The sequence below is a fragment of the Telopea speciosissima genome, chromosome 7 (assembly GCF_018873765.1).
Source record: "Telopea speciosissima isolate NSW1024214 ecotype Mountain lineage chromosome 7, Tspe_v1, whole genome shotgun sequence".
NCBI classification, from domain to species: domain Eukaryota; kingdom Viridiplantae; phylum Streptophyta; class Magnoliopsida; order Proteales; family Proteaceae; genus Telopea; species Telopea speciosissima.
This window is the reverse complement of record NC_057922.1, coordinates 36019624-36033317: the sequence shown is the minus strand read 5'-3', so window position 1 is coordinate 36033317 and position 13694 is coordinate 36019624. Positions and strand designations below refer to the sequence as shown.

General features: G+C 40.8%; 1 protein-coding gene across 2 annotated transcripts in view; it reads right to left on the bottom strand.

Annotated features, from left to right (window-relative positions):
• Window positions 1–13694, bottom strand: part of LOC122666826 (metal tolerance protein 2-like) — a 109411-nt gene that overhangs the window by 23553 nt on the left and 72164 nt on the right. For both annotated transcript variants that reach the window (XM_043862906.1, XM_043862907.1), the window contains exon 10: window positions 12326–12471. In XM_043862906.1, coding sequence (XP_043718841.1) covers window positions 12326–12471 — 146 coding nt within the window. The remainder of the gene's footprint in view (window positions 1–12325; window positions 12472–13694) is intronic.

Below are 13694 nucleotides of genomic sequence, written 5' to 3'. Positions count from 1 at the left end.
TTCTGTTGGGGTTCTCAGCCAGTTTATGCAATCCCCATGTAAGTCGCATTAGGATGCAGCAGTTCGAGTTCTTTGGTACTTGAAGGGAGCCCTTGGGAAGGGACTGATTTATTGGCCAAATAGACATATGGAACTTATTGCCTATTCTGATGCAGATTGGGCAAGTTCGACTAGTGATCGTCAGTCTGCTCCAGGGTATTGTACCTTTGTTGGAGGAAACCTAGTTACGTGACGAAGCAAGAAACAGACCACTATTGCCAGGTCCAGTGCTGAAGGGGAGTATAGAACCATGGCTCATACTACTGCAGAGTTGATGTGTATTAGGTCTCTCCTTCTTGAGATGGGGTTTCCTGTTCCAACCCCTATGAAGATGTTTTGTGACAACCAGGCAGCCATCTATATTTCTAGTAATCCGGTATTTCATGAAAGGACCAAGCATATAGAGGTGGATTGTCACTTTGTTCGGAGCGCCATCTTGAAGAAGCTTGTTGAGACTTTGTCTCCTCATCTGATCAGGTTGCTGATGTGTTCACCAAGTCCTTGTTTGCTCCTGAGTTTCGGTCGTGTTGTAGTAAGTTGAGCATGGGTGATATATACGCTCCAGCTTAAGGGGGAGTGTTGAGATTTGTTATTATAAGGGCAAAACTGTCTTTATTTTTGTCTTTATTTTTATGTTTATTTCTTGTACTTAGTAGGGTAAATTATGTAAGGGCATACTTGTCCTTTTACGTTTTTACATTCTATTACTTTTATATAAGGGAGTAGACCTACGACAGATTCCTTAATTCTGTTCGCAGGTTCTCTCCTCCTTTGAGACTTGCGTTAACCTCTCTCTCTTCTCCTTGTCTCCATACTTTGGTCTGGTTATTAATCTCTGGTTTACTAACACACTGCAATGGTTTTTTTTAGGGTGGGGGGGGGGGGGGTTGTGGGGGGTTAGATGAAATTGATTGCATTTAATTGGGGTAAGGGTTGGGGATAGGAGAGAGGGGAGGGTGAAGGCAGCACTTGATCCCAGGCCTGGCTACAACAAGCAAAAGACCTACCAACTGAGATAACTGGCACCTTCACATTGCATCATTTAAGTATTGAGCACATCTAAAAACTGTTAGATGTAAAGTCAGATAGGAATTCTGTGAGTCGTACTTTCAAAGGATTAATAAACTCTGCCATAACTTCATAAAGAACTTAACCAGACTGCAACTTTTGACATCCAAACTGTTAACAGATTTAGAATTAGAGTAAGGCTTGAATGAATAATGATCATCCCAAGCTTCTTTATTTATATCAATGAGACTAGAGAATAAAAGTACAAATAAGCAATGTGGGACTAAAACCCACATAATAGAAACATAAAAACATAAGAATAACAAAAGGGGTCCAAAAAAACCCCTACGATTATAACACTCCTCAAGTTGGAGCAAATATGTCAATCATGCCCAACTTGACTAGATTAGGATGGAACAATTTTCCAGACAATCCCTTGGTGAAAATATCAGCAACCTGATCAGTAGACTTCACAAAGGGAACACAAATCAATCTATCTTCCAACTTTTCCTTGATAAAATATCTGTCCACTTCAACATGCTTGGTGCGATCATGTTGTACTGGATTGTGAGTGTTAGAATAATATACACCAGAATACCGTGGGAGTATTCTGGTCCTTTTGGGGTTAATTTTATGTTATTAAGTGTTATTAGCTTATGTCGGCTATGTGGGTTTAGTCCCACATCGCCTAGCTTCTATTATTTGTAACGTCCCCTCTATTATAAATAGAGGGGCTTACCTATCAATACAACAAGCCATTCCATTCTTTTATTTTCTCTTTCTGACCAATGGTTCTACCAACATGGTATCAGAGCTGGTCTAATCTAGGTTAGAGAGAGAAAAAAACCCTATTTTCTCCCTATTTTTCCTCTATCGATCTCCCTTCTTCTCCCTTTTCTCGGTTTTCTCCTGCTCCTGCTCTTCTTCTTTTCAGCCTAAAAAAAGGGGCAGCACTAATGAGGTAAACATAATATCGATGATTTAGAGCTGCCCCCCTTTCTCTTCTATCGTTTTTTATTAAAAAACCTACTGGAGCCTCATCTGCGATTTGGAGTTTCCCTTCTTTGAGATCAGATCTCTATGAACCTGATCCTCTAATTTAGGAACACCCTATGCAGCCTTTTTCCAGCCCTATTCTACCCTATTCCTAAACCTAACTTCCCTTTTTCTTTATCTTGATCTTTTATTATTTGTTTTCCATCCTAAATCCCCAAATCGATTTCACCTTGTCAGGTTTTTTTTCAAAACCCTGACTCCAATCGATTTTGGGGCTTCCCTTGTCAGATGCAGCTAATTTTTCAAGAATAATTTCCTACTACTACCAGCCTTAATCGAGCTCAGTTTGGACACTATCTGATGGCTGGATTTGTACCTACAACAAAACCTTCTCAACCTGCTATTTTTGGTTACCTGTTAAAACCCGGACTCAAATCGACATTAGGGTTACAGGTTTCAGTTTTTTGCTGCCTCTTGGAGGGATGCTTACTCCACCTACAAGGATCACTCGACCTCAGTTTCAGCCTCTTTCCAAGTGTTTGAAGACCCATAACCCCAATCGATCCTTCTTTTCAGAGTTTTTTTAAAACCCTGACAAATATCGATTTTAGGGTTAGGGTTGATTGCTCCTATTGAAGTTTTTTGGAGGTGTTTCTACCATCAAGAAGGACATTCTACTTCAACTATTCCTGGCTTGAAGAAGGTCTATTGCACATGATAGCTGCTGCCCTATTTTTCTGCAATTTTTTGGTGTTTCTCCCACGTGAAGATCAAGTCTCAATTACCAAGGAGATTGGTTATTCGAACTGGAGATCCATTCCAGCAGTGGTGGTCAGCATCTATTACCAGAAGACATCACCTTTGACAAGTCATCATCACTTTGTTGAAGCCCCCTTCCCTACAGTCGATCTTCCCTTTCAGGGTTTTTTACAAAACCCTGACTATCATCGATCTAAGGGTTAGGGCAGTCCACTATTGCTGATTTTTTTAGGAGAGTTTTATAGACATCTGAGGAGTATTCAGCCCCTATTTCAGCATCATTCATCAATTCTTTTTGGAAAAATTCAGGTTCATTCTTATGGCTCGGTGTATCCAATTATCAACCTATGTTTCTTACTTGTTCCTATATGGCTGGCTGGTTCAACTACCTATGGATCTGTCAGGTTATTTATCTTATATTTGCTGGTTATTTTGAGCTTTCATACCTACCTAGCTGGTGTTATTGATTGGCTTCTGTAAGCATGACTGGTTGATGTGTTAGTGCTGCCTTCATGTGGAATACTGCTGCCCTATGATTGTGACTGAGTTTCCTCTTATTGGAGATCGAATTTCTTTCGTTATTGAAGACTCGAATCTGCTACCCTGGAGATCAGCCTATTTGGGGATTACAACAGTGTGTTCCAAGATTTTTTGGTTGCACCTACGAACCTATTCAGTTATGTGGGGCTTTTCTAGTTCATATCCGGCATACTTCGGAGCTTGAATCCTAGCATTGTTATTGATACAAATCTGATCCAGTTTTGTTGAAGCTACTTCCGTTCATTCCTGTCCAGATATCTTCGTTTGTACTGTTTAGCATGTGGGACTTTATACATTGGAATTTTTGCACACTTGTTCCTCCTTGTTTGAAGATTGATCAAGCCTTGAAGAATGGAGCATTTCCTTACTTCAAATCAAATCTGTATACCTCTCAGATTTGAATATTGGAGTTAGGAGTTTCTCCCCTGCAGGGGTTTCCATCAACAGATTTCGTTTGATCGATGGAAGATGGTTGGCACGTTATATGTTGCATAATTTACTCCTACTTCATTATCCCATTGCTGTTTTTCCTTCACCACCTCCCGAAACATACCTTTGGCATTCCCATAAACACCTTGGAAGATCATGGTATTCTCTTCTTTACCATTTCCTCTTTTTCCATTACACTTGGCAGCCATTAAAATATTTTGGAATGTTATGTTTTGCCCCATCTCTAAAATTCTCTCTTATGTCCACGTGCACTACACGTGAGGGGGGGATTATATACAGTATACCTGCAGCCATTGCAGTGAGCAGAACATGCAGGGACACTTGGTGCAAAACATAGAAGGTCAGAAGTTTCACCATTGCCAATGGGTATCTACTTTGTTATTGGGTTAAAGTTTGTCATAAGGGGGAGGTTGGCCTTAAAGTTTTGAAAATATTTGGTTATTGCCTGCCCATATGAGATCCTATAATTTGGCTGGCAATTTGGTTGGTTTTTCCGCTGCTTGATCTTTACTGCTGCTTGACTCATCTGCCGGCTACCCTAGTTACTTATCTTCAAGACTATAGTTTAGAGATTCATTATTGGACAAAGATTGGTGAGAGAAGCCTTTTTGCTGATCAAGTCTATCCAAGTTTGAAGGTCTATTTTTTCAAGTTCTTGAAGGTCCATTTGGGAGCTGCATTCATTTTGGAGCTAGATTCTGCTACAACTTATTTTTCCCATTTTATTTAAGTTGAGCATTAGTACCTTGTATGCGCCAACTTGAAGGGGAGTGTTAGCATTCTTATGGAGAGAGTTTTTTTTCTTTAGTCCAAGCTGGATCTTCTTTCTTTAATATTTGTATAATCCAGCTTGAGGAGGAGTGTTAGAATAATGTACACCAGAATACCGTGGGGGTATTCTGGTCCTTTTCGGGTTAATTTTATGTTATTAAGTGTTATTAGCTTATGTCGGCTATGTGGGTTTAGTCCCACATCACCTAGCTTCTATTATCTGTAACTTCCCCTCTATTATAAATAGAAGGGCTTACCTATCAATACAACAAGCCATTCCATTCTTTTTTTTCTCTTTCTGACTCATGGTTCTACCAACAGTGAGCAATGCTGATTGCAGCTTTGTTGTCACAGTACAACATCATAGGGAGATGAACAGGAACACCAAGGTCTTGTAGCAAGCCTTTCAGCCAAAGTAACTCACAAATGCCCTGTGCCATAGCACGAAACTCTGCTTCAGCACTAGACCGAGCCACTACATTCTGCTTCTTGCTACGCCAAGTGACAAGATTGCCTCCTACAAAAGAACAATACCCAGAGATAGATTTTCGATCAGTAGAACCAGCCCAATGAGCATCGGTATATGCCTATATCCGTAGGTGACCATGAGGAGACAGAAGAATGCCTTTTCCAGGAGCTGACTCCAAGTAGTGAAGGATCCGAAGGATAACCTCCATATGAGAAGAATAGGGGTTATGCATAAACTGACTCACAGTACTCACAACAACAGCAATGTCTGGACGTGTGTGTGAGAGATAAATCAGCTTCCCCACCAATCTTTGGTACCAGCCTTTATCAACAGGTTCACCCTCCTTTTCTTTAAGACGAACAGTAGCCTCCATAGGAGTATTTGAAGGGTGACATCCTAACAAACCAGTTTTAGACAACAAGTATAGGATATACTTCCTTTGGGAGAGAAAGATGCCTTTAGAAGACCTGGCAACCTCAATCCCTAGAAAGTACCGTGGCTTCCCTAGATCTTTAATCTCAAACTCCTGCCCAAGAAACTTCTTCAACCGGTTGATCTCATCACCATCGTTGCCAGTAACCATAATGTCATCCACATAGATTATAAGAACAATGATGGTTTTTCCAGCCCTCTTTATAAAGAGAATGTGATCAACATTACTCTGTTTATAGCCCACAGAAATCATGGTCTTGTGAAACCGACCAAACCAAGCTCTAGGTGACTGCTTTATCCCATAAAGTGCTCACTTCAACTTGCACACTTTACCTTGATTATTGTCACAAGAAAACCCTGGTGGAATATCCATGTACACCTCCTCACTAAGTTCTCCATTTAGGAAGGCATTCTTTATATCCAGCTATTGTAGATCCCATCCAAGATTGACTGCACAAGATAGCAAAACCCGACTGTATTCAACTTTGCAATAGGAGCAAAAGTCTCCTGGTAGTCAATCCCATATGTCTGAATAAAGCCTCTTGCAACCAGACGTGCCTTATACCGATCCACAGTGCCATCAACCTTCTGTTTAACCACAAACACCCATTTATATCCCACTGGTTTTTTCCCTAGAGGAAGAACTACAAGATCCCAAGTATTGTTTTTTCTTAAGGCTTTCATTTCTTCCAACATAGCTGCCTTCCACTTTCCATCTGCATAAGCTTCCTGCCAATTTTTAGGAACAGAAACAGAAGAAAGAGAAGACATAAATGCACGAAAAGACGGAGAAAGAGAACTATAAGAAACAAAGCGAGAAATGGGATGTAAGGTGCAAGTCCTAGTACCTTTGCGAAGGGTAATAGGTAGTTCGGAAGGAGAAGTCTCACCAGGAGGAGGAGGACGAGGATCTGGATCCTGAGCCGGTAATTGGATAGGTATGGGTGCCACAGTGGATTGATGCTGCCCTCTTTTGGTAGGTGATAACATTCAAGTTGTCAATTCTCTTCTGAAATTCATTGATGGTCTTCTGGACTGGAGTTAACTCCCCCTGACTAGGAACATGATCATCATTATTTTCTACAAGCTCCCCCTGTAAAGGAATCCCTGTGGAAGAAGGGGCAGTAGCCAAAGTAGGCTCCAAAATGGGCTAGACAACAGCCATAGGGGAAGGGGCAACAGCCAAAGTAGGCTCCAAAGTAGGCTGGATAGCAGCCATAGGCTCCAAAATAGGAGGAGACTCAAGGGGAGGAAGCACAAACACATCTTCACTAGAACCAGAATTCTCCCCCTGAAGATGAGGAGATGGATAATAGGAAAGACGTTCGTCAAAAACAACATCCATACTGACCAGAGTACGACGGGAAGGGGGATGGTAACACTTATAACCTTTTTGGGTTTGGAGAGTAACCCAAAAAAACACACCGCAACCCACAAGGGTCAAGTTTACCATGAGATTTCGTGTCTCTGGCATAGCACACACAACCAAACACCTTGGGAGGAACCACAAAGGTGGAATTCCTATGTAAAAGTTCAACCGAACTGCGAGAGTCAAGATCCCGAGAAGGCAACCGATTAATGAGATAGGTTGCAGTGAAGATAGCATCCCCCCAATATTGGGAGGGGACATGGCGCGAAAACATCAACGCCCTGGTCACTTCCAACAAATGTCAATTCTTCCTTTCAGCCACACCATTCTAGGCTGGGGTATCAACACAGCTAGTCTGGTGAATAATCCCATTATCAGCCAAATACTTCAGAAATTGGTGTTCCTTATATTCGGTGCCATTATCACTTCTCAAAACCTTGAGATTAGCTTGGAACTGAGTTTGGACCATTCTATGGAAATGCTGAAAACAGGCAAAACTTAACTCTTAGTGTGCATAAGATAAACCCATGTATGCCTAGAATGACAATCAATAAAAGAAACAAACCAATGATGACCAGAGAGGGAGGTTCTGCGACTAAGGCCCCAAACATCAGAATGTACCGAATGAAAAAGTGAAGAACTCCTTTTATTTGAAACCGAATAAGTAGAATGTGTCTGTTTGGCCAGAACACAAGCCTCACAAAAAAATCGGTCTTATCACATGATTTGACCAAAGTAGGAAATAAAGATGCTAATATTCCTAATGGGGGGTGGCCTGATCTAAAGTGCCACTAGTAAATTTCAGAAGAGACTAAGGAGTTTGATGTGGAGATGGTAACGATGGTGGAGTGAGATGACCATCGTCAAGCAGGTACAAGCCACCATGCACTTTACCCAATCCAATTGTCTTCCCAGAGGCCAGATCCTGAAACACACAATGGGAAGGAAAAAAAGTCACTTTACAGTTAAGATCACGAATAAGACTACTAATAGAAAGAAGGTTAATAGTAAAATTAGGAATATGCAAAACTGAAGAGAAAGTAAGGGAGGAAGTGCAATTGATGATTCCTTTTCCAGATATGGAGGAAAGGGAACCATCAGCTACTTTGACCTTGTCTTTCCCAGAAGTGGGAGCATACCGATGGAACAGGTTAGAGGAACCGGTCATGTGATCCGTAGCCCTAGAATCTATGATCCAAGGATGAGAAGCTACAGAAGCACAATGACCACCAAATGGAATACCTAACCAGGCAAAGTGTGAACTTGAAGGAGCAGAAGAGGTGGCAGGAGCTGATGTAGTAGAGGCAGCAGCAGCAGCAGCAGAAGACCTTAGCAGTCGTAGGAAAGCCTGTAGATCATCCTGGGATAGGCCAATGTCAGTAGCCAGGGCTGTAGGAACATATTCAGAGTGGTTTGTCTTATTTTTTGTCTTTTTCTTGGCAGCCCGTTTAGCCTCAAAGTCGGCTGGCTTCATGTGAAGTTTCCAGCACTTCTCTTTGGTGTGGTAAGGCTTGTGACAATGCTCACAAGTAACAATCCCTGTAGTAGAATCACCAAAAGAAACATGTCCGACAGGGGCAGGAGTAGCCTGGGTAGCAGACTGTAGGGCTGATCTGTTAGTAACAGGAGGGTGGCGCATAGCAGCCTGACGGTTCTCTTCAAAGGAGACTAAAGCATAGGATTGTTCAAGTGTGGGAAAAGGGGAATGACCCAATACCTGAACAAGAATCTGGTCATACTCCATGTTCAAACCAGCCAAAAAATCATAGACCCTGGTTTTGTCTAGATGTTTCTTATATGCAATGATATCAGCAACTGTAGTGGGATGGTAATCAGAAAAATGGTCCAGTTGCTGCCAGAGACTACGTAAAATAGCATAGTATTTGGAGATGGATAACTCCCCCTGAGTAGTACTATTGGCCTTCTTCCGGAGCTCATACACCTGTGCATCATTACCGAGCTGTCCATATGTCTCCTTGCAAGTAGACCAAATTTGATGGGCTGTATCAAGGAGAAGAAAACCATCGGCAAGGTCTGAGTGCATTGAGCCAATCAAATAGGACATAAGTACACCATTGTTGGAGATCCACTTGGTTAGAGAAGGGCCAGCTTCAGCTGGTATGACAGTAGTGCCAGCAATATGGCCAGCAAGCCCACGGCCGGCAATGGCAAAGTAGGCAGAGCGAGACCATATCAGGTAATTGCTCCCATCCAGTTTGATAGGATTAGGGAGAAGATCACGGGTATCATTCCTACTATACCCATTGTCAGTAGAAGTTCCATTAGAAATTTCAGATTCAGCCATAAGTGCAGCAGAACAAATCAAATCATAGAGAAGGCTGTGGTAACAAGAAACACAAGATATCCTCCAAATTAAAGGCTGAAAATTGGAGAATCCCCTTTCAATGTCACAAGATGTGTCTCCAAAAATCAGCAGCAGCAGACAAGTGTAGCCCCTATATCGATTTTTTCAAGATTTTGAAAAAAAATCCTGCTAGACTGAAATCGATATAGGGAGGAATAGGCCCAAAAACTGAATAGTTGAGGCTCAAATTTGGGGCAGATATGTAATTATAAGTGGAAAACCAACCTTCAAAAAACCAGCACCAACAGAGGCTCAAAACACTGAGATTGATTTTTTCAGGGTTTTGAAAAAAACCCTGATTTTGTTAAGATCGATGTAGAGAGAGAAACCTGCAAAAACAGCACTGGATTGAGCTGAAACTTGGCTTGAGTATGGGTATAGAAGAGACTAAGAACCCCTCCAAATATCAGCCCCAACAGAGGACAGCAGCCCCTAGATCGATATTTGTAAGGGTTTTGAAAAAAACCCTGTTTTTGGAGAAATCGATCTAGGGGGTCTTCAAAAATTCAACAAAGAAACTTGCTGCAGTTCTTGATCTTCAATAAGGGAGATTGATTCCTTACAGTGGAGGTGGAATCAATCAAATATCGGAAGCTTCAAATATCGCAGCCAAGGTGTTGTTGATATGGAAACTTATGTAATCATGGAATGAGGTGAGAAAGGGTAGCAGCTGGATCAATGGATCACCTCATCAGTGCTGCCCTATTGAAGAATAGAAAACAAAAGAAGAAAAGAGAGAAGAGAAGAGGAGACCGAGAGAGTAGAGAAAGAAAGAGCTGAAAATAGAAGGTAGAGGACCCTAATTCAAAACCTGCTCTGATGTCAAGTTAACAGATTTAGAATTAGAGTAAGGCTTGGATGAATAATGATCACCCCAAGCTTCTTTATTTATATCAATGAGACTAGAGAATAAAAGTACAAATAAGCAATGTGGGACTAAAGCCCACATAATAGAAACATAAAAACATAAGAATAAGAAAAGGGGTCTAAAATACCCCTACAGTTGTAACACAAACTTAGATAGCTTGAATCAATTTCATTTAGTCATATTTACAACAGCTCACTGCACAAATAGAATGCTCATTGACATACCCAGGCCATTGCATGAGTTGTCTTCGCTACTAAATGAACTTACATGGTCAGTTCTTTGAAGCAAAACTACTAGTCAAGTGAGTTCCAGCCTGTAATTGGTCACTAATTATCTAAAGTTTAAATATCTATATTCAGGCTTCAGCTAGTAGTAGGTTTATTGTTCGCTACCCCAAAAAGAATGTAACTAGTTTGAATTTATTTTCTAATTCAAGTTAAAAATAGGTTTAAAATTTAGGGACAACGGTTAAAATTGAAAGTTGGAAGATCCTAGAGGTTTCTATTTGAGATACGTATTATGAACAAGGAAGCCCTAGCAACATGTGTACACAACATATTAATTCCTTTCCGACACAGCCAAGAAAAATACTTTGTTTCTTAATAGGACAGGCTGCAGTGTTTGCATGCTTGTTTAGGTGTAATGTCAAAAAACTGAATATAGTTCTACATGATTGTGACTCCATCAGTCTATATGCTTTCTTGCAGCAGTAAGACAGTTCTTCACCTATATCCTGTATTCCCCCACCAACCATCTTCTAGTTGTAGGCATAGTTGTCATGGCGCCTAGGCGCACCAAGGCGATCGAGGGGGGTTAAAAACAAGGAGACACCAACAAGGCAATAAGGCCTTGCTTAGGCAACCAAGGCGACACCAGAAATCAAGGAGAGAGAAAGGTGCCTGGACGTTTCTGTTTCTGACATTCTTGCTAAAAGCAACTTGATAGTGTGCTTCTAAGCCAATTCCTATTTTTGGATCTTGAAATCAAAACCCACTGAACTAATTCTTTTAGTTACCTAATATAAACCTTATTCATCTCCCCACCCCCCAAAAAAAAAAAAAGAGAATGCAGATCCTGCAGGAATTTGAGGTATATGAACCTTCTAGTCGTTTGTCACGAATTGGAAATGAGGAAACAAATATCAATGAAAAACACACTGTTATCTGTAATGAAAATTGGAAAAAGGGAGCGAGGAGAATACCAACAAAAACTACCTTGAAAATTGAACAATCATCAACCTAAAAGTTAACCTCCTAGGATTGAAATTTTGCCAACTATACTAAATGAGTTGCAGGTATAGTTGCCAACTTGCCATTGGTCCATATCATTGGTTAGACAAAGAAATTGATATTCTTAGGGGCAGACAATGGTTCCTCAGATTACTGAAACCCTCTCTTCTGTGAACCACACCTCATACAGAAATAGGAATGATGGACGAGAGACAGTTCAATAAGGTTCTGTTCATTCATTTTTCCCCATATCCACTAGGCATTTCAGCTTTCACATTCAGATAATATGACCTCATAAGGCAATAGATGGCAACTGTTGGAAACCAGAGGGGTTCGCCCAAATAACTTCTGAAGAGGTAGACCACTTCTTTTTTGCTTGCCCCTTCTCCTCTTCAATTTGGAAAGGGCTCCTGGCAAAATGCTGGCCAAGGAGTAGAAGGATTCTTACTTTTGCGAGGGAATGGATTTGGGTGGATATGTCCATTGCTGGTAAGTCTCCCAGCGATGAGAAGGGAAAACTCGCCTTTAGTGCCGCTATTAATCATATTTGGATGGAACACACTCTTGGGAAATGGTTCTCCAGTCCTAGATCTTTCCAGCAGATTTGGGACTCCGTTTCCTTTGAAGTAAGAAACAGGTCATCTTCGGTCACCTCTCATTGTGTGGATTCCCCAAGGAACAGGCATATTGTTGTGTCCTAGGGTCTGCCTTTCTCCCTTCTACATCCCTCTGCCTCCTCCTGAGGATTGGGCTTTGTTCTGTCTGTACTGTTAGTTCTTTATTTTTTTTTCTTCTCCCCCTTTATAGGGGGCCCTTGTATCTCCTTCCTCTTTTGTTAATGAATTTTTATTTAACCACACCCCCCACACCCCCAACCCCCCCCCAAAAAAAAAAAAAAAAAAAAGGCAATAACAACAGTGTGAATTATGATATGAGAGCAGCAGTGAATAATAGTACACAGAATGGAAGAGATATGTATAAAGAAAAACAAAAAAAAAAAAAAAAAGCAAATCAAAACAAGAAGAGATACCTCTGTAAACTTAGATGCAAGGATGTCAGAGACAACAGTTTCAACGTCATTTTTCTTTGAACAGACATTCAAATTCATAAGATCCATTCCCTTCGCATTTTCTGACAGGTTTGATATTTGGGAAGAGAATTGTGAAATCGCCGGATCTATCACATAAAAAAAAAAGAGGCAAAGATGTCATTTTGGAAATTGCCAAATCTCTATTTAGCCTGCTAACCCACCCAACTGCCACTCCCATTTGGGCTTCATTATGACCAATATGACATAGTTGCCATTATTGGGCTCCTCTCATTGGGTTTCCTTTAGCTCATTGTGGACAGTCCATAAATCTTATAGATAACTGTTCTATACAGCTGTACTGGGTCCAACAGTACCAATGTTGCAAGTTTTTCCCTTTTCTGGAACAAAGAAAAAGGAAACAAAGCAAGTTAAAATCTTGGGAATATAATTCATTTTCTTTTAGAGGCATAATTTATAACATGGTAATAAAACTTGGAACTCGACCCCAACTTGACCCTGGGAAAAATCGAGTTGTCTCAAGATATCTCAAGATCTCGGTCGAGTTGGTGCATTTTTTTTTCAACTCGAAACCGGGTTTCGGTGGGTTTTAGACCTAGTTTTGGGTCTGAAACTTGGTACTCAGCCTATTTTAGGCAATTTAAACACAATGACACTATCTAATTTTGCAAAAACAAAGTCCAAAAGGACTTTCACTTTGGACCCTAGGTTGGTAGGCGACAACGTAGTAAAATACCCTACTTTACACATAATTTAGTAATAGAAAGCAATCAAAGCATTCAATTAATGTAAAACAACTTAAGTAAGCATTAGAAATGTTAAAGTGTACAATACATCAATATGTTTCACATATTACATCTTCCCTTCCTCATCCCATAAAATGTGATGCATTCACTCATTCAGAACGAGTCGATCCACATATTCTTCCCAGCTCATCATGTTGTTGAAGTATTGTACATAGTGTGCCACAGTACTCATATATGTGTTGTCATCAACATATGTTAAGTCCCCTATCTCAGGGTATAGAAGAGCCGGACCAGCCGGTTGCCATGAGGTGTGAGATCCACTGCTACTGTGATATTGAGACATGTATGGATGTGGCTGGTTTGGGACTGGGAATATGTCCACAAAACCCCTGACTCAATCCTTTGATTGTCGAACTTAAGGTATAAACATTATAATGTAATGATTTATTTGACACCATTTGAATTTGGACATTATGTACATATGTTGTACATAATTTTCCAACAAAAACAGGTAATTTTGTAGCTGAATCAACTCTCCGGCAGGTTGTACGTTGAAATTCGGAGGCACAATGAGGCAGCAGCAGCTCACAGCCTTCATAGGGGAA